General features: G+C 43.5%; 1 protein-coding gene across 1 annotated transcript in view; it reads right to left on the bottom strand.

Moving 5' to 3' along the window:
* LOC111962324 (zinc finger protein ZFPM1) overlaps positions 1–25,306 on the bottom strand; it is a 39,784-nt gene extending 14,478 nt beyond the window's left edge. The window contains exons 1-3 of the mRNA XM_023985334.3: positions 25,106–25,306; positions 24,518–24,643; positions 7,586–7,719 (exon numbers count right to left, since the gene is read on the bottom strand). Of these exons, the coding sequence (XP_023841102.1) occupies positions 7,586–7,719; positions 24,518–24,643; positions 25,106–25,241 (396 nt within the window). The 5' untranslated portion in view covers positions 25,242–25,306. The remainder of the gene's footprint in view (positions 1–7,585; positions 7,720–24,517; positions 24,644–25,105) is intronic.
* Positions 25,307–27,434: the final 2,128 nt, after the last annotated feature.

Here is a 27,434-nt window from a genome sequence, read left to right as displayed (position 1 = left end):
TATACAATCGAGCACACAGCCATGCATTCTCCATAAACAAACATGGCAGTGGAATGGCCTTACTGAAGAGCTCAGTTACTTTCAACTGTGGCACCGTCATAGGACGCCACCTATCCAACAAGTCAGTTCATCAAGTTTCTGCCCTGCTAGAGCTGTCCCAGTCAACTGTGAGTGCTTTTATTGTGAAGTGGAAACGTCTAGGATCAGATGTGAAGTGGTAGGCCACACACGCTCACAGAACGGGACTGCCGAGTCCTGAAGCTCGTAAAAATCGCCTGTCTTCAGTTGCAACACTCACTACCGAGTTCCAAACTTCCTCTGGAAGCAACGTCAACACAATAACTGTTTCCATGGCCAAGCAGCCGCACACAAGCCTAAGATCACCATGCGCAATGCCAAGCGTCGGCTGGAGTGGTGTAAAGCTCGCCGCCATTGGACTCTCGATCAGTGGAAACGCGCTCTCTGGAGTGATGAATCACTCTTCACCAACTGGCAGTCCAACAGACAAATCTGGGTTTGGTGGATGTTAGGAGAACGCTACCTGCCGAATGCATAGTGCCAACTGCAAAGTTTGGTGGAGGAGGAATAATGGCCTGGGACTGTTTTTCATGGTTCGGGCTAGGCCCCTTAGTTCCAGTGAAGGGAAATCATAATGCTACAGCATACAGCGCATTCAGGAAGTATTAAGACCCCTTGACTTTTTCCACATTTTGTTACGTTACAGCCTTATTCTGAAATTGATTACATTTTTAAAAATCCTCAATCTACACAATACCCCATAACGACAAAGCGAAAGCAGGTTTTTCATTTTTTTTTGCACATTTATTGAAAATAAAAACAGAAATAACTCATTTAGATAAGTATTCAGACCCTTTGCGATGAGATTCGAAATTGAGCTAAGGTGCATCAATTGATTAGACATGATTTGGAAAGGCACACACCTGTCTATACAAGGTCCAACAGTTGACAATGCATGTCAGAGCAAAAACCAAGCCATGAGGTCGAAGGAATTGTCCGTATAGCTCCAAGACAGGATTGTGTCGAGGCACAGATCTGGGGAAGGGTAACAAAAAATGTCTGCAGCATTGAAGGTCCCCAAGAACACAGTGGCCTCCATCATTCTTAAATGGAAGAAGTTTGGAACCACCAAGACTCGGCCCGGCCAAACTGAGCAATCGGGGAAATGGGCCTTGGACAGGGAGGTGACCAAGAACCCCATGGTCACTCTGACAGAGCTCCAGAGTTCCTCTGTGGAAATGGGAGAACCTTCCAGAAGGACAACCATCTCCGCAGCACTCCACCAATCAGGCCAGATGGAAGKCACTCCTCAGTAAAAGGCACATGAATGCCCGCTTGGAGTTGGCCAAAAGTCACCTAAAGACACTCAGACCATGAAAAACATGAATATCTGGTCTGATGAAACCAAGATTGAACTATTTGGCCTGAATGCCAAGTGTCAGGTCTGGAGGAAATCTGGCACCATCCCTACGGTGAAGCATGGTGGTGGCAGCATCATGCTGTGGGGATATTTTTCAGCGGCGGGGACTGGGAGACTGGTCAGGATCGAGGGAAAGATGAACGGAGCAAAGTACAGAGAGATCCTTGATGAAAAKTCCCTGAGCGCTAAGGATCTCAGACTGGGGTGAAGGTTCACCTTCCAACAGGACAACAACCCTAAGCACACAGCCAAGACAAGGCAGGAGAGGCTTCGGAACAAGTCTCTGAATGTCATTGAGTGGCCCAGCCATCGCCCAGACTTGAACTCGATCAAACATATCTAGAGAGACCTGAAAAAGAGCTTGAGAGGATCTGCAGAGAGGAATGTGAGAAACTCCCCAAATACAGCTGTGCCAAGTTTGTAGTGTCATATCCAAGAAGATTCGAGGCTGTAATCTATGCCAAAGGTGCTTCAACAAAGTACTGAGTAAAGGGTCTGAATACTTATGTAAATGTTATAGTTTCAGTACATGTTTTCTAAATGTGCAAACATTTCTAAAAACCTGTTTGCTTTGTCATTATGGGGTATTGTGTGTAGATTGATGTGGAAAAAATAAAGGGGTCTGAATATTTTCAGAATACACTGTACAAATGACATTCTAAACAATTATGTGCCTCCAACTTTCTGGCAACAGTTTCGGGAAGGCCCTTTTCTTGTTTCAGCATGACAATGCCCCCCGTGCACAAACCGAGGTTCAGACAGAAATGGTTTGTCGAGATCAGTGTGGAAGAACTTGACTGGCCTGCACAGAGCCCTGACCTCAACCCCATTGAACACCTTTGGGATTAATTGGAATGCCGACTGTGAGCTAGGCCTAATTGCCCAACATCAGTGCCTGGCCTCACTAATGCTCGTGGCTTAATGGAAGCAAGTCCCCACAGCAATGTTACAACATCTAGTGGAAAGCCTTCCCAGAAGAGTAGAGGCTGTTATAGCAGCAAAGGGGGACCAACTCCATATTAATGCCCATGATTTTGAAATGAGATGTTCAACGAGCAAGTGTCCACATACTTTTGGTCATGTAGTGTGCCTCCAAGAAAAAATAATCCAGGTTTGATGAGCTGCATGCAAATGACATGTAAAAATATAAAACTGCGATACTTAAAACAGGCAAGATAAGAGATTTGAAAATGAGGCACTCTTGGAAAGCGGGCTCCAGAACTGCCGGAGATGAGCCTCGGAGATAGGTTTTCCCTCTCTCCTTTACTCTCCGCCCCGCAGAAGCCAGTGCAGATGACAGCGAGCTGCAGATACCAGCCCAGTCACAGGGACTGAGTGATGAGAATAAGCACCCCCTCCCCATCAACTCCCATCTCTCCATTCCCACCTCTTTCCATTCCATCTCCCTTCCTCTCTGGCACTACCTTCATCCTTTTGCTGGCTTTTGCCATTGCTCTTTCCTATCATTTCTATTTTTCTCCCTTTTGCCTCTCTACTTGCCCCTACCATAGTCCACCTACTTGGTCCATTCCCTTTCGCTAGTCAACATCTTCTCAGTGTCTGGCAGGGGCAGGAAGAGGGTGAGATGCCATAGTGGAAGTGTCTGATGAAGAATGTAGGCCTCTGTCCTCCTGTGAGCTCTAAGCTCTGTAGCACAACCTCAGGTCCTTGTTGCCAATGAACGTATACATGGACGTGCTCTCAACATATCTGCCATCAAGATTAAGCTAGTTTAGTGCACTTTATTATCATAGACATTCAGGAGCGATCAAGAGGGTGACAAGTGCTAAATTACAGARTTGGGGTCTTCTGGAGCGACTGTTTAAATTAAGATCTAATTTGAGAGGGCAGGGTGCAGAAGGCTGCCAAAGACCGTCTCTGTTGATAAATTCAGATCAACTGGAGAGATTTACCAGGAGGTAAACAAACACTGCTAGATAGAGAATGAGAGAGAGTGACAAGGTTCTCACCTTCACTCGTCCTTCGTAGGGAACGACAGAGCAGTGAGGGGGAGAGACTCCCCAAAAGTGTGTTTGCAAGCCGTGGGTGGCGGGCCTTATCATTTGAGTTCTCCTGGAGAGATTATTGGGGGATTAGTGCTAACGCTTGTTTCTAAAACATGATGAAAAGACGTTCCGCACGTGATAACGCTTTGAACTCCACACTCCGCTCCTTCTAGGATCATGCCTCTAGGCTTCGTTTCCGCGAAAGACAGGAGGGTGAAGAGAGGGAACAAAAGTGATGCGTAAGTTGAGTTGCTTCTGCAGTGGTGTGTGCTCGGCAGAAGATGGTTTGGAGGAGTATCACTCAAACTAAGGTCAAATTATAAAGCATAATGCTCTTTTCCTTGTTGAAGCATTGTCATTATGAAGTTATTCTAACTTGTTTGATACCACCAAATCATCACTACATATCAGGTGTAACCTACTAATCTTAAGACTCTTTTGACRGAGAAATATAATCATCATTTGATCAATTTGTGATGCAATCAAAACGAGGGGAACTATATCAGATGAGTCTGATCCAATCAGAAAATACACACCTCAGTTGCCATGAGACGAGGACATGTTCACTGAACGACAAACTCCCAGCAATCTAAGGCAACCTGATCAGCTCATCAGTAAACATTATTACACTGTGTACCAAAGTCCAACATCCATATCAGACAGAATATATTTAAATAGATTTTAATGCCTCTTTCTCAAGAGATGCAAATTACAGGATTTCCATATGACACACACACAGCCCAGTGACATTGATAATCTAATMAGCGAGATCTCTTTAAGAGAGACCTGTCATGGATATCAACTCACTATCCACCCCGTTTCCTTAGAACTGACTGCCGCTCATGATCCCCACCCACACAAAGCAACAAACATATGCCCGAGCGAACACACATTTCTCGTAGAAGAATGGTGTCAATKCCTCCAATAGAGTTCCAGACACTTGTAGGTTCTATGCCAAGGTGCATTGAATCTGTTCTGACCCGTGGTGGCCTAACGCCCTATTAAGACACTTTATGTTGGTGTTTCCTTTATTTTGGCAGTTACCTGTATATCAGATCAAAAGAGAACAGGTCTTATATTAGCTAGGATCTATGTTTGTTGTGTGAGAGTGCACTAGTGTGCAGTGTGTGTGGGTGTTCAAAGTGAACGCTTGTCTTGTTGTGTTACAGGGTAGGCCCGTATTAAACTGATAGCTTATCTGGCAAGATCAAATAAGAAGCACATTTGCTCAGAGAAGGCAGAGCACAGCAGGCAGGTTTGGCATGGATCTGCAGGTCTGCCAGGCGAGGCGAGGCCAGGCGGGTGGTGGCAAGTCACCATGTGATGTGATGAGGGGCAGAACCCCAGGGCTCCAGACGCAACTGCAGGCTGCATGACACCACCACTGGGACAGGTCTGAGGTGGAAAGGGACAGAGAGGAGGTCACACTAACAGGACAGCACATGGCATACTGCCATGAAACCAACACTGAATGTCTCTTTTCTGTTATAAAAACATAATCTTGTAGCTGAATCAGGTAACCCTTTGTCCAATCCCCTACACATAATATTCCCTACTGAGGCCAATCAAGCAGAAAGGTTGGTAATAAGTGGAACTCAATCACAGCAAAATAAACAAAAGTTAGCTGTGTAAATTGGTTATTTGGAATTGTTTAGGCTGTCAATGTTGAATCTTTACACAGTACACGATGGCAACAATCATGCAAAGCCAAATGAGTTGCACATCCATTGTAAGCACCAGTAGTTTATTAATAATAATTGGTCTCTTTATAGTGGGAGAAAACGCAGCAGAAAGCAATCTTAACTAAGCAGAGATAGAGATGAAGGGCTGCGTAGCGGTGGATCTACTCTATTGAGGGTAACCCTGACCCCTGTTGACCCCTGGGCTGGCGGCCTGGCGGGCGGGGAACTGTGGGAGGAGGATGCGGAGTGACAGTGGGAGACACAGGAGGAATGTGAGATTAAATCCACTATCTCCTCCTGACTGAGGGTCAGTCTTCACTCTTTCAGCCCGCAGATAGCAGAGGGAGAGAGAGAGAGACAGAGAGAGATGGAGAGGGTGAGGTTCGAGAGGTGAGAATTCAAAAGAGATGGTCAACGCCGAAAATCTTCTAAAAACTACATTGAGACGTAGTCTTCTTGAACATGATAGACAGGGAAGAGTGAGAAAAGGAGATGAGCAGCGGAAGGGAGGAAACGAAAGGTGGGTGATGGGTGTGTGGACTCACAAATTCTGATAATAAACTAAATCTTAGAAATGAGAGCCTATCAACCAGAAATCAATCATTGGGATTTGTTGTCCAGGAGGATGGCGCCACGCAGAGATAAAATACAGGCGGACGTCTGGGGAGCAGAGGGTAGAGGAGAGGGGTGGGCTGGTCTGGGTTTGCTGGGCTGCAGCTGGGAGAGGAAAGGCTGCAGGACCAGTGAGTCAGTCAAGCTCATGGATGCATCAGCATGAGACAAATTAGAGGAGCAGTCTCTCAGAGAAACATTCATGGTCATTCAAATATAATGTCTTCATATATTTATTAACCCTTTGGGGAATACATACGGCYTATACCGTCATTTAATAACAACATCGCAAAGGGCCGCTACACAWTTTGGATTATAAACTGGGTGGTTTGAGCCCTGAATGCAGATTGGCTGAATGCTGATTGGTTGAAAGCTGTGGTAAAGTATATCAGACCGTATACCACGGGTATGACAAAAAATTWCTTTTTACTGTTCTAATTCCGTTGGCAACCAGTTTATAATAGCAGTAAGGCACCTTGGGGGGTTGTGTTATATGGCCAATATACCATGGCTAATGGCTGTATCCAGGAWCTCCGTGTTGCGTCGTGCATAAGAACAGCCCTTAGCCGTGGTATAGTGCCTTCGGAAAGTATTCAGACCCTTTGACTTTTTCCACATTTTGTAACGTTAAAGCCTTATTCTAAACTGTATTACAGATTTTTTTCCCCTCAGCAATCTACACACAATATGCCATAATGACAAAGTAAAAACTGMTTTTTAGAAATGTTTGAAAAAAAWWWWWTMGACAAAAAAGCCTTATTTACWTAAGTATTCAGACCCTTTGCTATGAGATGCGAAATTGAGCTCAGGTGCATCCTGTTTCCATTGATCATCCTTGAGATGTTTCTACAACTTGATTAGAGTCCACCTGTGGTAAATTCAATTGATTGGACATGATTTGGAAAGGCACACACCTGTCTACATAAGGTCCCACAGTTGACAGTGCATGTCAGAGCAAAAACCAAGCCATGTGGTCGAAGGAATTGTCCATAGAGCTCCGAGACAGTACTGAGCATGGAGTTGAATCGATCGAACATCTCTAGAGAGACCTGAAAATAGCTGTGCAGCGACGCTCCCCATCCAGAGAAGAATGGGATAAACTCCCCAAATATAGATGTGCCAAGCTTGTAGGGTCATACCCAAGAAGACTCAATGCTGAAATCGCTTCCAAAAGTGCTTCAACAAAGTATTGAGTAAAGGGTCTGAATACTTATGTAAATGTATTATTTWAAAAAATGTTTTTATATAAATTAGCAAACATTTCTAAAAGCCTGTCATCATGGATGTGGTATTGTGTGTAGATTGATGAGGGYAAAAAACAATTTAACCAATTTTAGAATAAGGCTGTAACATAACAAAATGTGGAAAAAGTCAAGGGGTCTGAATACTTTCCGAAGGCCATATACCACACCCCCTCAAGCCTTATTGCTTAAATAGAGCATGGATTACAAATCTTTAAAAAGTATTTGATCCAGTCCAGAGAAAGTGTGTGTGTATGTGTGTGTGTTTTTGTGTATGAGAGTGTGCAATGTTCTGGTATCTGTATCTGGTCAGTGCCAGGAAAACTCTTCCAGCTCAGAATCACATGATTAGATGGACTTTCAGCACATGATGAATAAGAGACAACTCCAGCGAGAGGAACATCCTGTCTCTAACATTTCCCAAGGAAATGTATATAGCGATTGGCCATGGGGTAATAGGAGCGTGCGCACACAAAGATATTTCCATTTCCCACCACTGACAGATTAATGGGTGATAAGTAATTTTTTTATTATCCTGTCCCATTGACAGAACCCAACCCGCTACTTGACCTCTAACATCTCCCTCCATGCACTTCGAACCTTCACCTCTGACTCCTGGTCATCTCCCGCATCTTCTGTTTGGACGATCCCAGCGTATGGCCCCCATAATGTGTCGGTGGTGAGGTCCCTGCAGGCCAGGACCTTGGGGTAAGCAGCATCATCACTCAGCTCCAGATCATCTACAGATAGAAAGGGAGAGAAGAGAAAGGGAGGAGAGAGATATTAAGTCACTAAGGTCCCACAAGCAAACAAGATACACAGCCAAACAAAATCCAGGTAAAAATACGGTCTCAAACAAAACACAACTACAATGATCTAATTCATGTAATGGCCAGAGCCCTGGAGATAACTGACGAACAGACATGGGAGTCAAGGCTTTTTGTAAACAACCGGTATAGACTAACAGTGAAATGCTTACTTACAGGTCCTTCAACAATGCAGAGTTAAAAAAGATAAAACATCTAACAAAAATGTCATTAGTGACACGAGGAATAAATGCACAGTGAATAACGAATAACAATAACGAGTACAAATATCATGGCTATATACAGGGAGTACCAGTACCGAGTCGATGGGTAATGGAGGTAGCTATGTACATATACTGTAGGTAGGGGTAAAGAGACTATGTAACAGGATAGATAAAACAGTAGCAGCAGCGTATGTGATGAGTGTGAAAGTGTGTGTTGTCAGTGTGCATGTGTACGCGTGTGTGGGCGTATGTACTGTGTGTGTGTGTTGGGGTGTCAGTGTAAATATGTGTGAGTGTGTCGGTAGAGTCCAGTGTGTGTGCATGGAGTCAGTGCAAGAGAGTTAGTGCAAAAAAGGGTCAATGCAGGTAGCCCAGGTTACCATTTGATTAGCTATTTAGCAGTCTTGTTTAGAGGTCTTATGGCTTGGTGGTAGAAGCTCTTCAGGGTCTTGTTGGTTCTAGACTTAGTGCACTTGTACCGCTTTCCGTGCGATAGGAGAAAGAACATTCTATGGCTTGGGTGGCTGGAGTCTGAAAATTCTTTGGGCCTTCCTCTGACACCGCCTGGTATAGAGGTCCTGGATAGCAGGGAGTTCCGCCCCAGTGATGTACTGGGCTGTTCTCGCCACCCTCTATAGCGACTTACGGTCGGGTGCCTTGCGGTTGCCGAACCAAGTGGTTATGCAGGTCCCGTTGCTAGGATAGTCTCGAACGGAGCTCGTACAGAGTTCATCCAGTTTGTTCTCCAGGGACTGCACTCCAATACAACAGAGGGCAACGGTGGTTCACCGACGTAGTCGCGTCAGTATGCCCCCTTGCTTGAGTCTCTTTTGCCGCCGCTGCCTCTTTCGAGACCTGGGTATTTAAGGCCTGGTCCGGAGTAAGCAGGATGTCCAGAGCTGCCAACTCGTTGAAATATAAATTTCCCTCCAAATCGAGGTTAGTGATCACTGTTAAGATGTCCAGAAGCTGTTTTTCAGTCATAGGAAATTATGGCGGAGACATTATGTGAGCTGGCGCACACCCAGAATTATTTTTTTTTGTGTGGAGGTGCTGACTAACGACGAATATAAACTATAAAAATAAATAATACAGAGAGTCGCACACTATTGGGTAAATCACCCAATAAATTACTGGGAGTTGATATATGGAATGTGCGAGTCTATTATTTATTTGTATAGTTTATAGGAGACATTATGTACAAAAGAAGTTAAGATCAGCTTTAAAAAAAAGCTGGTAAGACTGCTACTATCCACTTTTCTGGGGGGGGGTTACTAGACTACTAGAACAGGGGGTGACTCAGGCCATTGAGGACGAGAACACTTCACTAACAAACTGACACCCCTTACAACAACACAGAGGATCAACCAAGTTGGATCTCAAAGGCTTCAACAAAAACACACGTCTCTCACAAAGGGATGATTGAGAAAGACTTGCAGAAATTCACTGAGTCCAGTACATACAGTAAGTTGTCATATGACACAGCCCCCATAGCAATAGTGCTCTACAGTGCAGTCCCATTGGAAACCTGCTGTGTACCAGCCAGTGGTGCTCCACACACAGCGTCCGCCTGTCCCTCTCCCTCCATGTTGATTCTGTTGCACTGTGCTCCCCCCCCCACCCCATGGTTCAGCTTCACTTTCGGGGCTCGGGCTAAAGTGCCGAGGCGATAAGAGTGTTTGTCTAACACTCTCTATGTCAAAACACTCATCTATCTTCTCTGTATCTATCCCCACCAGAGAACAACAGACAGACGCTGATAAAATGGCTTTCCCACAAGCCTAGTGGGAGAGAGAGGGATGGAGAAAGAGGGGGTGGCAGGGAGAGAGAGGAGTGAAGGAAAGGAAGAAAACAATTCAGACGCAGTAGTGAGAAGGAGATGGGAACGAATCAAGCTTGTGAATGTGTTTTTGAGTGTGTTACTGTGTTAATGTGACCACCGTTTGACTCTGGTTGTCATAAATGGAGCTCATACCACTATATTTGAACACACTGTAAGCTACTGTATGAAACTGCACTGGGCTAACAAACTCATAATTAAACAAACTCCATTGAAAATCTCTGAAGCTAAAATGTATTTGATTCCCATAAAATGTTGAAGACTATACAGGKAATATGCCCATGTCTCTATTAGCTATTAGTCCGTGTTAGTCTTCTGTCCACATCAGTGAGGCTGAAGTCCAGTGTCCAGGCTTGGCCTATCTCCCATCACCCCCTGGTCAGATCACACTGTAACCCCCTAATCTCAACACTCCATCAATGTCCAGTCTGCGGCCCTGTCCCTGGCTGGCCTCGGTCACATGATGCCTTATCAACGTGACCACCACTATTAACCTAATTGTGAAATTGTCTGCTGAGATTTTACCTTTGTGAGGAAATACAAAGAGAGCACACTAAGAGTCAGTGTTTAGAACGCCTATTCCCCCTCAGGAGACTGAAATGATTTGGCATGGGTCGCCAGATATTCAAAAAGTTCTACAGCTGCACCATCGAGAGCATCCTGACTGGTTGCATCACCGCCTGGTATGGCAACTYCTCGGCCTCCGACCGCAAGACACTACATCACTGGGGCCAAGCTTCCTGCTATCCAGGACCTTTATACCAGGTGGTTTCAGGAAAAGGCCCTAAAATTTGCCAAAGACTCCAGCCACCCTAGTCATAGACTGTTCTCTCCGCTACCGCACGGCAAGCGGTACCGGAGGGCCAAGTCTAGGTCCAGAAGGCTTCTTAACAACTTCTACCCCCAAGCCATTATACTCCTGAACAGCTAATCAAATGGCTACTCGGACTATTAGCATTGACCCCCCACCCCCACACCTTTTTACGCTGCTGCTACTCTGTTTATTATATATGCATAGACACTTTACCTCTTCCTACATGTACATATTAATTACCTCGACTAACCTGTGCCCCCGCACATTGACGCTGTACCAGTTCACCCTGTATATAACCTCGTTACTGTTATTTTATTGGTCTTCTCCCTCTCTATCATCTGTAACACAGGAAGGCGGCGTCACCTCCTGGATGGCAGGGTCCAGCTCTGAGGTGCCCACGGCCAGCCGCCTGGGCACACCATCCAACCGGCAGGCTTTAAATTAGAGATCAGTTTCATCCTCCCACTGAGGCGGAGGGAGTGATCATGAGGCCCATTTAATCACCGCACATCTGTAATCTCTGCAGGTTAGCATGGCGCTACTCTACGCAGGGCCTCCTCCAGTCCTAATCACTGCTAATTACCACTACCGCCCACCACAAAACCCCATAATGACCTGGGGCTCTTATCAATACTGTTCAATGCCCTGCCGCTCGCCTTTCGGCCTGATACTGGCCCCTCTGTAGAGGCTCTACACCCCCACAGCCCTGTTCAATGCCCTGCCACTTGCCCACTCCGCCTGATACCCTGGCCCCTCACCTCGCCTCTACACCATATCTATACCCTCACAGCCCTCAACAATATCCCCGGCCTGGACCACAGACATTATCTACGCTGCTGCGTGACCAGTGGCCTCAAAAACACAGGCCTTATCAATAGGGATCTTGCACGACAGAGTCCACATAGACCGAGCGGCCAGCCTTATCAATATAGCTCCACTCTGGCAGTGTCCACACAAAGCCTCATCAATACGGCTGCTTCACCAGCCACTGGGGCGCCCTGTCCGTTTACAACAGCAGACAATAAAACAAACAATCACTCTATCATTAATGAAATGACTAATGCAATTACCCGATGAGTAGAAAGATGGGGATAGAGGTAGGGTAGGTCGGAGAGGAAGGACAGGAGGGTGAATAATGCAACAATGAGGTCATAAATTAGTAACAAAAATACATTTGTGATATACATGTACAATATTTCAACTACATCATTGACCTGGATGTAACCAACAATCACATAACAATCACCAGTTTTATTTTATAGAGACCTTGTATGTTTGTGACCTGTTGTGGCACGTATCCAGACAGACTCACGCAAATTCCCTTCCTCTCTGAACCCTTCAAGAGGAACAAAGGAAACATCACATCTAAGCTGAGAAAAAAAACATACTTATTAACAGACACCTGAAAGTAGTTTCACAAGTCTGTCAAATTGTCATGAGCGCAGTGAACATTGATGTTCTGCCGTTACATGGCCCTATGAGTAACCCAACACCACCAAATGGGTTATAAATTATATCATGTTAACGTACTACCTATGACTGTAGTTTATGGTATAGTACTGTAGGGGGACCGGAGTTCAGACTAGATTACCCAAACAATGTTTTGAGACAGACATACAGTAGCACTTCCTGGTACAGGTCAAATACATACATACATAGCGTACATTTATCTAGTTATTCTCAACAATTCATGGGACTCTTGGACAGCAATTCATGGTCTAATGGACAAGAACTTTGAGTTATTGAGCAATGAATGACAACATCACCAGCATTACTCAACGACAATGACCAACATTACATCAGCCAACCTAACCTAGCGTTCTGTTGGTTGTCACGTATGCAAAACAAAATGCATGACCATCTGCACCGTCCAATGGGAGTCGAGCATGCTCACAGGGACTCACCTGATTGGATCTCAATGACTAACAAAAAGCAGTTACACAACCCTAAGTAACAGGTGCTCCCCTATTCCCAAACACCATAGTCTCCTCTATCAAGGCTAATTGATTTTAAAAAACAATTGTTGATATCAAATGAGCACATCGCTGCGGAGCCATTGATTTTTTTGACACAGTACAACAGGAAATCTTTATCAGGGCCGTACTACAACCCGCGCTAATAGGTGGGGTTTAACCTCTGCTGAATGACAAATCCCAGAGCTTTCTTCCCCACTCACTCAGCATGGGGACTCCCTCTCTGCTCTGCCCTGTAACTCCCAACTGAGGAAAGAAGATGAGCCCCTATCGGTAAATCAAAATCAAATGTTATTTGTCACATGCTTTGCAAACAACAGGTGTTGACTAACAGTAAAATGCTTACTTACGGGTCCTTTTCCAACAATGCAGAGTTAAAGATTAAAATAAAAAGATAAAATAAAAATAGATGGTGACACGAGGAATAAATACACAGTGAATAACAAATAACAATAAGGAGTAAAAATAACATGGCCATCTATATACAGGGAGTACCAGTACAGAGTCGCTGAACAGGGGTACAAGGTAATTGGAGGTAGCTACTGTATAGGTAGGTATAAAGTGACCAGGCAATACGATAGATAATAGACTGAGGAACAAAGGAATGCCAAATCATTTCAGCCTCCTGAGGGGGAAGAGGCGCTGTTGTGCCGTCTTCACAACTGTGTGGGTGTGTCTGGACCATGTAATTCCTTAGTGATGTGAACACTGAGGAAGTTGAAGTTCTCGACCCGCTCCACTACAGCCCTCATAGATGTGGATGGGGACGTGCTGGCCGCTCCGTTTCCTGTAGTCCACAAACAGTTTCTTGGTCTTGCTGACGTTGATGGAGGCCGTATTCCTGAAACCACATTGCCAGGTCACTGACCTCCTCCTTACAGGCTGGCTCATCGTCGTCGGTGATCAATCCTATCACCGTCTGGCCGTCAGCAAACTTAAAGATGGTGTTGGAGTTGTGCGCAGCCACGAAGGGTTAGGGATAGGATGAACATTTCAGTGAAGACACACGCATGTCCTGGCCCCGTGGCCTTGTGAATGTTAACTCTTACTCATATCGGAACAGCTGGTGCTCTCATGCATGGTTCTATGTTTCTTATCGGGAAGTGAGCATAGAAGGCATTTATCTCATCTGTTAGGCTCATGTCGCTGGGCAGCTCGCAGCTGGGTTTCCCTTTGTAATCCGTGGTAGTTTGCAATCCCTGCCARAACCTTTGAACATCAGAGCCGGTGTAGTAGGATTCGGTCTTAGTCCTGTATTGACGCTTTGCCTGTTTGATGGCTCGAAGGTCGAAGCAGGATTTCTTATAAGTGTCCGGATTAGTGTCCCACTCCTTGAAAGCAGCAGCACTAGCCTTTAGCTCAGCGCAGATGTTGCCTGTAATCCATGACCTCTGGTTGGGTATAAACATACGGTCACTGTGGGGACGAAGTCATTGATGCACTTAATTAAGCCGGTGACTGATGTGGTAAACTCCTCAATCAGATGTGTCCCGGAACATATTCCAATCTGTGCTAGTCCTGTAGTTTACCATCCACTTCAATGGATCATTTCCGTATTGAGCGCGTCACTGGTACTTCCTGTTTGTGTTATTGCATGTAAGCAGGAATCAGCAGGATAGAGTTATGGTCTGATTTGCCAAACAGAGGGCGAGGGAGAGACTTGTATTGTGTATTAGTGTTTCTGTGTTTCTGTGTGTGGAATAAAGGTGATCTAGAGTTGCCACCTCCAGTTGCACTGGTGACATGCTGGTAGAAATGTAAAAAAACAGATTTTAGTTTCCCTGCATCGTCTTGACGATGTATATCCATGTCCTCGTTCAGCCACGACTCTGAAAAACAATGTTTTTCAGTTCCAGTTGATAGGATAGTCTCGAACGGAGCTCATCCAGTTTGTTCTCCAGTGATTGCACTTTTGCCAGCTGCTATCCACTGCAGCGCCACAGGAGGCCTACGTTGCAGGCTTGGAGAGACCACTAGAATTAATAGTATCAATACCTGCCTGTGTGTATGAGACAGACACAGAGAGACGCGGAGACAGAGAGAGACAGAGAGAGACAGACGGGAGAGAGACGAGAGAGAGAGAGAGAGACACGGGAGAGAGAGACGAGAGAGAGAAAGCCCACTCCTCCAGTCAGGGTAGAGAAAAGGCGTGGTTTTCCACCTACACTCTAACAAGAAACATTTCCATGATCATCCAAGCAGACCCAGAGTCCCTTCGGGTCCAGTAGCGGTTCAGTTGAAAATATACACATTTCTGGGATATGCATCTCATGCTCAGGACGCAATCATTTCCATTTTACCCTCTGTTGCACAGCAAAGATAAGACACCTGCATTGCCACGCTAATCAGATGAGCTTCAACAGAACTTTATCATTGACATTTACGACTGTTTACCCAACTAATTTCTTTTAACTGCACTGCTGAACTTTTATCAGCAAAATACATACCCTAGGAAAGAGCAGATGCCAAACATGCAAATTCCAAATATGTGAAATAAGATAAAATAACTTAAAACAAAATGGGGAACATTACTGTAAGCCAGGGTGGCAAGACAGTGTTGACAAAATATACTCCTGGGAATACAGACAGAAATGAAGAATGCTGACATTCACATGCAAAACTTCATTTTGAGTTCAAAGCCCAGTGGTTGAATGTGTTTACTTGCAATAAGAGCCTGTGATTGAGATACATGACTAGTAACACCCTTGTCTGAGTTTATGCTTCAAGTATACTTTATCACTCTAAAAACACAGCCAGCTGGGAGTCCAAGGTTATGTAAAATAGAAACATACAAAAAGGACAAGCACTGAATGTCATCATTAATAGTGTCCAGGAGGCTGTACCAACAGGGGGCACTGTAAAACAGAGAGCAGCCTCATTAGGGTCAAGGGCAGCAGCAGTAGGACTGGAGGGTCACAGACAGGGGAGAATGGTTAGATCTGATCAAGACACCATTACTACCCCTGATCTCCACCCCCCACATACAGAGAGAGACAGAGTGTGTGTGCGTGCGCTTGTGTGTATATATGTGCGTGTGAGCTCAATCTCGATTCATTCTTTGCCTCCATCTCTTACAGCCTCCCCTTCCTCCACTGCTACCCTTTTAGAAATTGAAAGTAGAGACCTTCCAGAAACTCTCCCTGATAATCACACATAAATTAATTAGAAAATGTTTCTTGACATTCTCTCCGCATAGATGGAGGGAAAAAAAGACTCGGGCAAAGCCACAAAATTAATTGTACGGTATGTGACTTCGATAATTAATTCAATCATTAATTCATGTCTTCTTTAACAACTCCTTCTGGCTTCATGAAGGACATTTCAATCATAGCTGTATCAGGATGTAGACTTGGAAAGTGAGTGTTCTAGAATGAAGCTACTGTAAACGGTCAGGGCCATGTACAGATCCACTAGCTAGAAGTTAGAAGGCCTAAGGCGCTATAATAATAGCGCACAAGGATGTGAAACAACGTGCCGTAAAATAAGAGTCCTTTTCTCCCACTCTGGTTTGTGTCTGTACTTTAAAAGAGCAAACCATTTTTAAACATAATGCTGCTTCCTGTAATAAATCTATACAGAAATCACAGGCAGTGGTGTAGTGGAGGGAAAATGCAAGTAAATGCAGTTTACCCACCTTTTTCCCCCCGTCTCCCAACAGTTTACCCACCTTTCGCAGAAAAATGCATTAAAAGAATAGGAAGCGTTCTTTTTGTCACTGTGACCGGTGAGCAGAGTCACCCACCTATTTGTTGACCACTACATTACTGATCAGGGGTAAGAAAAGGGAAGTATTAATGGGCTAACAGAGGAGAGAGAATTGAATCCGCTCTTGTTCCACTTCCTAAAATGGCTACTTTGTTCCTACAGTATTAACGGCAGCTTTTGTTAGAGGAGTGTGTCAGAAAAAGTGTCAGAAATTCCCATTTCCTGGTGTTAATTCATTGAACCAAGCTGGAGGAGGTAACTACTGTATTGACTTTCAATCATTCCAGAGATACTTCCATTTGGGCACACCAAGSCAACGATGCATTTCAGAAAATGCATCACCCTCTCCAAGTTCACCACAGTACAGTACATGTGACAATGCTCTTTCCCCTGCATGAAATCTCATCACACACATCAGATCTAAACCATATAAAAACATTCAGTATAGTGGAGCAGTGAGCTGGAGTGGGAAGTTGGTGTGAGTCTGGCAGTGGAGAGATAGAGGACAGGAGGGGGAAAGAACAAACTGAAACGCAGGGTAGGAAGGACAGGATGTGGGCTAGCACTGCTGAGAAGCCAGGCATCTGATAGGGTTGTAATCACCATGGCTCTGTCCCGGCAGCAGGCGCTAACACATCGGCGATGGGAGCAGCTGGGCTGATAGGGCCTGGACAGCACTGAGAAATGTTCCTTTAGATTATACCCCTCGCCTATCAATCATCACGAGGGGAACAGAGTGACACAGAGACAGGGCCAGTTGAGAGAGAGCGAGAGTGAGAGGACAGGGGTGGGGTTCAAGAGGAACGGAGATAGAGGGGGTTGTTAAGGCTTAACTACAGTTGCTCCTTCATTCTAGATAAATACACCAAAGCAGGTCCATCATTAAATAGTGAGCTTATTATTTTACCACAGTGAAACAGACATGTAATGGCTACCATATTTATTCACAGGAACAGATTTGCTTATGACGGCAGAGTGACAGTCAGCCACACACAAACAGTAGAATTGTTCATGTGACACACATTGGGTTGCTGTTGCAGTTTCTTCTCAACCACAGCGGTCCCACAAGCCCATCGCACCACCCTGAGGTTACAGTAGAGAGAGAGAGCAGGTGTGGAACCTCTACTGTATGTACTGTACACAGGCCTCCAGAAGGCCCAGTAACCAATCAAAGTTACTATAGGGCAATTCCACAGTAACAGAATGATGCTTTGACAACATTTTTTTTTTTTTACTTTAAAATGTATGCCAAACAAAAACCATTAGTTTCAAAGTTTAACAAAACCATACATGTGAACTACTTTTGACAATTTCTACTGAAAATTTTACAAAACATTTTTTTGTGGAAGAACTGTGCAGTCACCCTTAGATTTTTATGCAACCACTTTTTCCAAAAAAGATTCAAACATGTAGCAGAAAGAACGGGGTGTCAGCTATGGCATGGCACCTTAAGTTTGCAAAATATATATTTTGGTTATTGAACTAAAGCAAGTGAAGTTGATTTAAACAGAATTATGGTAACAGAATTACAACATGGGTCCCTGATCTGTACTACACAAGAAATGCATAAATATGGATATGAATGTCATTCTCCTCATGTTTCACAAGTAGTTTGGACATCCCAACACAGCATAGTAGAGTACAGTAGAGTGCAGTACAATATAGCACAGCAGAGTAGGGTAGAGTAGAGTTCAGCACACTACTTTTATTTACTGTACTCACTACTTTACTCTACTGTGCTATGCAAACTTGTGAAACATACATCTACAATAGGTTCAGATTTGGTCCAGTCCAGTCAGGCCAAGGTGGACTGACCAAATTTCAAATACTTTTCAACGTCCATGGACGTCCGGTGCTCAATGTGTGAGGATGCTGGTTACAGTAAATGGAAAGAGAGGAGGCTAATGGGTAGGTGTCAGTAAGAGCTGGAAGAGGTCACATTAACTGGAGAGTGAGAGAGAGAGAGTGTGAGAGAGAGAGGAGTTGTCCACTGTTTTATAACTCTTGGTTTGACTACCTGACGACAGAAAGAAAACAGTTATGAGCTGAACAGTGTGTCAATTCAGTTGCACTAATTCCGTGACCGATTTCTTGGTAATTCCGTTACCAATTTGCTAACGAATTACAAGTTTTATTCACTTAATAATTCATTTATTTTTATTTTTATGATATTAGTAAAATCACTATAACTAATTGGTAGGTCTACCTGTTACTGTGAACTTTCATTATCCTGCTTCCTCATGAGGGAGATCAATTTGAAAATATCTTAAAGACATGTGGGTTTTTGGTAACAGAATTACAAGGCACAAGGCAATATTTCTTAAACTTACAGACGGTAAACAATTTCTCCAAAATGAAATATACGTATTGATATTAGTTGGCAGGGGTCTTTAAGTCAACATTATTATGTTCTGATGTATTTCTGATACCTTTTAAGACATTTTCTGGCAGATGTTTTCAAAGACCCCTTTTSCATCTGTTTATACAGAAATCAAAGCCTTTACTTATGGCACATTTTTTAATTGGAAAATGGTTGAAAATTGAATCTATGCCTTAATTTCCCAAAAATATAGGCTCTTAGCTTTCATTTGACACCCAATTTGATATTCTCCTATGAACTTCACATGTAGGCAGGCAGTGGCGTGTATTCATGGATGCCAAGGGAAGCAAGGCTTCAACAAATATTTGACCAATAAATAAATAAATAAAATAAATAATATTTAGTCTCTCTGTGTTTTCATAAGTTTCTGGCAATTTGGAAGTCGCTGAATCTCACCGGAGAAATCATCCGAGCGAGGGAAACAATGCCCCTCTGTCTCAGCATGTGTAGCCCATGTATCTGATTCTCTCTGGACCAAAAGAGTATAACATGTTGCCGACGTAGCATTTGATTGATTAACTGATGCCAGCAAGAATTTGGCCTCCATTGATAATTTTTTTTGCCAATCAGCTTTGAGCTGAGCTCAACTGTGGGATGTTCCGGTGCAGCAAAACACCCCCCAAGGGAGGCCAGTTTGGATTTGGCTTCAGACCAATCAAATCACGTATCTGTTTCTGGTCTGCTTGTGTTGATGTCCTGTAGTAGCTAGCTTCTAAAATCGTCCCTTTCCTAAGCCATGGATGGAGATGAGGAGTTGGACTTGTGGTTTTGACGTAATTCTCTGTACAGGCCAATGATTATGACAGCGATTCTGATCTAACCATAAATGAATATGTTGTGCCACTGGCCTGAGACAAGTTCAATATGCAGCCTAGATGTAGCTTAGTAGGCTCACATTAACTAGATAACTAGCTAGCTTAGCTGGTTAATTGTTGCCCATACGAGGAAGTCAGGCTAGCAAGCATTTTAACTAGGTAGCCTATGACAAAAAATAAATAAAAGTGTACTGTATGACAGAGCCATAGACCGGTTTGCCAACATGAAAAAGAGGATGCCATTGGCATTTAAACTAGTCTACAAGTAGGGTTAGTCAACATTTTTGTTTAAGCGCGCACACACACACAGAAATCAGTACCATGGACAGCCACATGACATTTAGCAACATTGATTGGACTAAATCGTTTTTGGTATATTTACGTTTGTTTTCAGTGTATTAAACTAAGCATATACAGCCTTGTTGATTTGATGTTTAAATGTTTAAGTTGAAATGGTGCTGGCATAGCGGAGGCAGTGTTGTCTTTGTGCTGATGTGCAATAACTCTGTGGTTCTAAATAAACTGTCAAACATGAACTTGCTGCAGGTGATATAACTGTTTCTATGCAACATTTGCTTTGTGGACTTCACCGGACAGATGTTGCTTTCGTTTATTTTTTTTAAACAAACATCTGTGTAGTTGAATTTATTCTGCCACTGTGCGACTGTTGTCTTTCTGTTGTCATGGCATTATTGTATATCACAGTGGCGTATGAACGAATGGGTTATAGAGCAAACAACGCAATTATCACAACATAGGTGGCTTTTTTTACTGGCTTGGCCTGCTCAGTGATTTTACCTATGCACCGCTACTGCATGTAGGTGCTCATGGGTCCTTTTCGATGGAAATGCCCTGAATCAACATGTCCAATGGGCATAGAGTATCTGAAAGGCAAACAAACCTCTGGGAATGAGTAAGAAATAGCTTCTGAATGATAAATATAATCTGCTGTAATAGACAGGTTACAGAGAAGCCATGAGAAAAAGGTCTAGTAATGAGTGGTTGGCTTTCTATACACCAGTCTGCTGTGTGCTCATTATAAGAACATATCAAGAGACCAATATTTCCCTTAGACACACATTCTCAGCCTCACCCCAGAGGGCGAAACACACTCCCTCACCCTATCCCCACACTCCTACTCCTCAATCCCTACCCCTCAAAAGTGATGTCAGACCACAGTCAAATGTTTATGATGTGACTGAGACAACGGTCTACAAAAATGTCAATAGACCAACCGTAAACCAGCCTTAACGCTGGACCCCCCCCCCAGCCAAGACATGCTGTAGATATACACCCACACCGTTGCAGAAATTCATAGAAATGAAAACTGTACCACCACAATCAGTACACTTCAACCATGAAAGAATCACTTTGATTGGTGGTCACAGCAAACTAAGTGTTCTTGTCCTTAGAATCATCATCTAGGTCAGTACAAACTGATACTTTCGGTAACAAAGTATTGTCCTAAAAAAATAACAGATTTTGTGATTGGTATTTTTGTTGATTTCTAATACTAACAGAAAATAGCTACACAACATTATGCAAATGTATTATTACTGCACTTGATACCTCCACTGCCTTCTGCCTTTCGTGGACAAGGAATAAGCTGAAAAAAAGGAATAAGCTGAAAAAAAACCTCAAAAGTAAAACCGCTTTATCGCAACCTGATACACAACTAAACTTTAATAACTTCTCATTTGATGGATATCTTTACAGAGAAATAAAGCAACTTGCAAAATAATAAAAAAGCAAAGCACACAAGGAACATTTTCCAGATAACATTACTGCCTTTAATATTATGCATGGTGATAGAAAAAGGTCTCCGTCACAGGAGATTACAGTCCCCAAAACTGCTAAATATAAGGCATGTTCAAAACCTTGCTGTTAGGTACATGAATTTGCTTTATAAATTCACATAAAACCATATATCATACGCAGATTTAGAAACAGACATCATAATAATCATACTTTTTTATAGTCATGATTAAAACTACTTGTCTTTAATACTTTCTTGGTATACCTGTAAGGAGCCATGTCAGTTCTACCTCTGCCTTTTCCACTTTAGTTCTGCTCGTCGCTCATCCCCCTGCTCCCTTCACGCCCTCTAATCCCCTCTACGGAGCTCTCCTATAGAGGGATATGCAGATTCAGTCACTCTCTGCTGACAGAGAGACAACCTAACCCACTATACACACCTTCATATCAGGACCACTCCCTCCCTGCCTCTCACCCACCACCACCGCTGCCCAAAATAAATTATCATAATTTATATGCCATTGATAATATGCATATTACTATGTCACTCCATGGTCCTTCATAATTAAATATTATTTAAAAATCCACCACGCCTGGTAAATAATGATTATTATTACGTTGCCATAATTTATTATTGCGGGTAATTTGAATAACTCTGGAGGATAAGGATAGAGGAAAATGCTAGCAAGGCAGGTCTGCTGGGTTTCTCCAGGTCCGATTGCGCAGCTCAGTGACACTCAGTCTGTTCTGTTCTGTATGTGGAGGAGAGAGAGCCAGGAGTGACAGTCCGTGAGCCGCCAGGGATTACGGTGACGGCTATTTGCATATCAAAAATTTTAAGCAGAGAGGAAAATATCAAACCCTCCAGCCAGCAAGGTCATTTAAGAGACACATTTTTTCTCTTCATCATTTATTTTGCATATCATGCAGCAGGACACATCCTAGATTAAAAAGCCGCTTTACCGTATCATACTATCCCTGCCAGACACTTGGTCCCAGCCACCGCCTTCCATTCTACAACACCACACCCTCATCAAACTCTATATTACACACACCATCTCCATTACAGAGAAATACAACCATAGACACACACCTCATCTTCCAGGTGGCCTGAAAAATATAGCAAGAATATAATTTGTTAAATAAATATTTGAGCTAGTGTAAGCCTTTTCCTACAGCATCCAACTTATTTAAATATTGCTTATTATCAACTCATATTTTAATGTTCATGCTTTTCACTATCAATTAATGCCACAAAGGCAATGTATTGATAGTTATTGACACTAAACAGGATTTTTTTTTTTTATACTGCTTGATAACTATCGTCTATAGTCATATCACTCAGTTGGATGAAAGTGTAGGCTACACCCATATGATAACCACTTATCATATGGTCCTGCCAGGGAAAAAACACACTAATCACACTTTACAGGAAGATAATATAATGGCTTTCTGATGGGAAGTGTCAAATTTTATTTTCTAATAACAGGAAACGAATGTGGTCGACTAATATAGGCATGGGAAGAATTAAAATCCTTATTTTCAGCAATTACAATATGAGTCTTCCTTCTGTTCGTTTGAAATGTAGTGTCAGAGCAGTGGTAATGACACAGACACAATGCAATATAATTTACAGGAACGAAACAGATTTAAAAAATATAAAAATCCTTTCTATAAAGAATTGCTAACGTAATAATCATTACCAATATTTCTACACTGTAAATGAACGACAAATATTCATGATTGTGTTCATCATTGACTCATTATGGCATAGAGAGAGAGCGAGAAGACTGCGAGGGCCTGAAGACATCAGTCATGGAGACAGAATATATCAAATTTCTCACATGAAGCGTGGCTGCCATGACATGAACATCTAGAAAGCACAGAAATTGAGGGCAAGCACCAATCTCTGGCAGACAGGAGCATGACAGTCTGCATTTGTGAGGAGGAAAATAGTTAAGTTGGACAGCTTGTGAGAGCGACAGAGAGAGACGGAGAGAGGGAGGGGGAAAGAGAGAGTAAGAAGGAGAGGGAGATGTCTGTGGTGAGGACCTGACCAGACCCTGCTCTCTAGTGTAAACCACCCCCAAATCCCTGTACCCAGACGGACAGCCAGACATACAGCCAGGAGGTAGAGACAAAAACAGATTTGCTGCTAGAAAGTTCTGTATCTTCAGTCTGATCCGAAAACAGGGGTAAACTAAGTGACAGTGAGAAATGAGCAGAACGCTAACACAAAGAAGAATGAGATTAAAGCCTTTTCCATATGAGAAAATGTTCCTCTCCCAGAGACTTGTGAGAAATCGCTGATGGAGACTAAACAAATGTATGAACAAGACTACGTTCACCATGTCTCCATTCCTGACATTCAGAAGAAGAAAAAACAAGAGGGAAGTGCATGTCTGGGTTTGGGGGGTTGTTAGTTGTGATGGGGGATTGTGGGGGGGGGCTTGACGATAAGGGAAAAATTCAGACCGGTCAAAGTTTCCCTTTTGCCAATCGTGCTCCTGATAAAGACAGCGCCTGCTTCAGTACTGATAGAAGGGCTATCTCTCGCTCGTTCCCCCTCTCTCTTGCTCTCCCGGCAGTTAGTTTGTGAGGAAAAAAGCCTATCACACTAACATCACTGTGCTGCCATCAACCAGCAACCACACAGCAATTAATATCGCTCCAATTACTGTTAAAGGGACAGGCTGGGACATGACGATAATGAAAACATCCTCAACTAAAATAATTAAAAAACACTGCCATACTCACTTGATGGGCACACACACACTCACGCCACACACTCACGCACACAGTTTGAAAATAAGTATGAAAGATAGATCCTATAGTAATCTCCTTACATTATTTAACTGAACAGAAGAAAAATAAAACAGCTATGACAAGAGGGAGGGAAAAAAATATGATGGCAATTGCTTGTTAAATCCTCTGTGCCATGTTTGTGCTCTCAGATGGGTTTTTGTTACAAGTTGAATAAATTCCCATTGGTCACATTAAATGGCTGCCTCTCCCAAACAACAGCCTGGGCACATCACACCATCTACACAATAACACAGCAACTTAAACACACTCACACTTACTTTACAAAACAAATACACAGCCCTCAGTCAAGACCACTATGACACAAAAACAAACATTACACACGCACCACACAATAAACAAGACAAACTAGACATGGATTCACAGTCTCTGACTAGTCGGACAGASAGACAAACTGACTCACCTGGACCCCTCCAATGTAGACAGTCTTCCTCCTCTTCCATCTCCTCCTCAGTGTGTGTTGGACCTTTCTCCTCCTCCTCKTCCTCATCATCATCAGGTGCACAAAGGGATTCATGTGTCCTTGGCTCTGTTGAAAGAAGAGGGCATCAGAACAATGAGACATCTATTCAAACAACATGGCTGGTGCATTATACATTATATATGTATCATATTATAATAATATGACGTTACACAGAGACATGAATAAAATAAACACTATTCAGAAGAGGATAGATGGCCATCCAGTGGCTATTTATCCACTTTCGTCTTATTCAACCTGTGTGAGTGTGTGTCATAGTTACCACCGCTCTGATATCCAAAACTTCTTTCCAGCTGTATGTAATAACACAAAAAACGTTCTGGGCTAATAACGTAAGAAATAACAAACCATTTTTTTTTTTTTTTGCAAAGTTGTTTAGGAGCTAGTAGCAGAGCTGCCATGTCTATCAGCGTCATCCATCCAGAGGACAGGACACTGTGTGTGTGGTGCTCGCAATTCGTCACACTTGAGTGTGTATGTGTGTGTACAATGGGTCTACTCCACACATACTTTCCTCATCATTGGCGGTTCCTGTCTGTTGATCAAAGCCCTCAGAATAAAGCCTCCATAGCTGTGTAACACAACACCTCAGCACGGCGATGGACCCTTTGATTCTCCAAGCGACACCACAGACAGAAAACCTCATTAGAGACGATGTCTAGTGATCTCTCCCTCTGTCGCATAAAGGCAAACCACCTCCAACAAAGACACAGACGGAGTATACACTCTAATCACGGTCATCAATATCCCTGTCTGTCTTTGATGAAGGTGACTACTGAATCGCTCCCTCTGATCGAAGTGATCACTGTATGGGGAGAACTCAACCTCCTCTTTGACTTTGGTATCATACACTTTACTTCCACTGTGTTCCTACCTAGCAGAATGGGCTGATTATTAGCCATTAGCTTAATCAGAGGGACTCTCCCGCCCCTGCCCCCCCACCTTCTCCCCTTCCCCAAATCCCTCCCCATCAACCCACCCCGATAACACCTCAGCCTTGTGCACAAAGGGCATGTTTACCATTGCATTCTTGCTCAGATAAACAGCGATAGCTCTCGATCGATACCAGCCATAAACGTCAGCCCACGTGACGCCGAGGTGCTGTTATTAATGTAACAGTTGAAGATTAGATCTGTATCGTCAAAAATAAAAATCAACCATTGCCCGCCCCCTCCTCCCTAAAACCCACCCACCCCGTCCAACTCTCCATCGTACCCCACACACACACACACACTCAGCCTGTCCCAGCACATCAGCCCGACACTACAAACCCTCCCTCCCTGCCTAAACAGTCCCATTATTTTCAGCTATAAATCACATTGAATGGCACATTGATTTTATCCTGCAGCGCTCAGCTGGGGGAGTGGAGCTGGAACCACAGTTATTGCGTTTAATATTATCAATATTATCTCCCATATCATCTGAGCCGAGGAGGCAGGTATCAGGAGTCGACGACAGAGACTTTTCTGCCGCCCCCTCCTCCCCCCTCTCTACCTCCTCCCCTCTTTCTCTGCCTCCCCCCACCCCCCAACCGAGACAGCCTCTATCAATCTGATAAGCAGAACTTCCCCTGTCACACCTGCAGGGCAAAGTCACCCAACAACCTGAACTTCTAAACCCAGACTCCTCTTTCTCATCCCCAACTCACTGTGTGTCCTCCCCCCTACTGCATTGTTGACCTCTGTTCTTAATTCATGTTAACTCACTGGTGAACTCCACTGGTTCCCACAGAAACAAAAACAGGGATGCTACTTGAGCATAAAGGCCCTGTGAAGAGAAAGAGTTATTTGGACCAGCAGTGTTGGTCTCTCTTACTCACTAGTTTTGACAACCATATTTTTTATTATCCTAATAAGGTCTCAGACAAGGGTCCTTGTTTCAGTAAGAGTTCCTGTATTCACCTGTAGACCATAGATCTCATCAAACACTGAGAATAAAGGAACATTGAAAGGAAGCAGTCACACCACGACGAGACAGATGGATTGAGCAGATGAGTAGCGTATGTGTGTGTGCATGTGCAAAGGTGCATTCTTTGTTCATTGCAAATTAATATATTTGTTTTCTGTCTAGAAGATGAACACAGAGCGGGTCCTGTTACTGGTAGAATGTGTTTTTCTCTCAACGTTATCAGGCGGTTATCGCCTCTGTTTCTCTCTCCCAGATGGTGGATAAGGGACCTTGCCTTTATTAGCCAGCGCTGGCCCGATAAAGACCTGGTATTGATCCCAGGTTGAAAGAGCAGGTCCGTCAAACACGGCTGATTTACAGAGAGCTGATAATGGCAGGACCGGGCAACCGAGGAACCAGAGAGCGAGCTAAATCAACAAGGTGACGTGTCGCTTTTCTCCATTCAGTTTGGGGGAGGAGACAAAGACACAACAGAAAAAACAAAAATACAAGCTTTATTTTGTCTCTGAAATGTAATCGACGTTCTATTCTTCTCCATCACGCACGCACGCACGCACACAAGCTGAAACCAACACACAACCCTGGGTAATCTATAATCTAGTCTCGATTAACACCTGACAGAATTTCCATGGGTTTCTCAAACCAAGCCAACCAGCTTATCACTCCATCCCAAAATTTCACAAGAGCAGGATTTTTTTTTAAAGAAATACAGAACTCTGTAATAACTCAAAAGAATATGATTCGAAGATAGCCCTATTTAGTAAAAGACAAAGTCCATATTATGGCCAGAACAGCTCAAATAAGCAAAGAGAAACAACAGTTCATCATTACTTTATGACATGAAGCTCAGTCAATTGGGAACATTTCAAAAACTTTGAAAGTTTCTTCAAGTGCAGTTGCAAAAACCATGATGGAACTTGCTCTCATGAGG

This window comes from Salvelinus sp. IW2-2015, linkage group LG4q.1:29 (genome assembly GCF_002910315.2).
Source record: "Salvelinus sp. IW2-2015 linkage group LG4q.1:29, ASM291031v2, whole genome shotgun sequence".
Lineage (NCBI taxonomy): Eukaryota > Metazoa > Chordata > Actinopteri > Salmoniformes > Salmonidae > Salvelinus > Salvelinus sp. IW2-2015.
The sequence above is the reverse complement of the archived record's forward strand: the minus strand, read 5'-3'. Positions and strand labels throughout refer to the sequence as shown.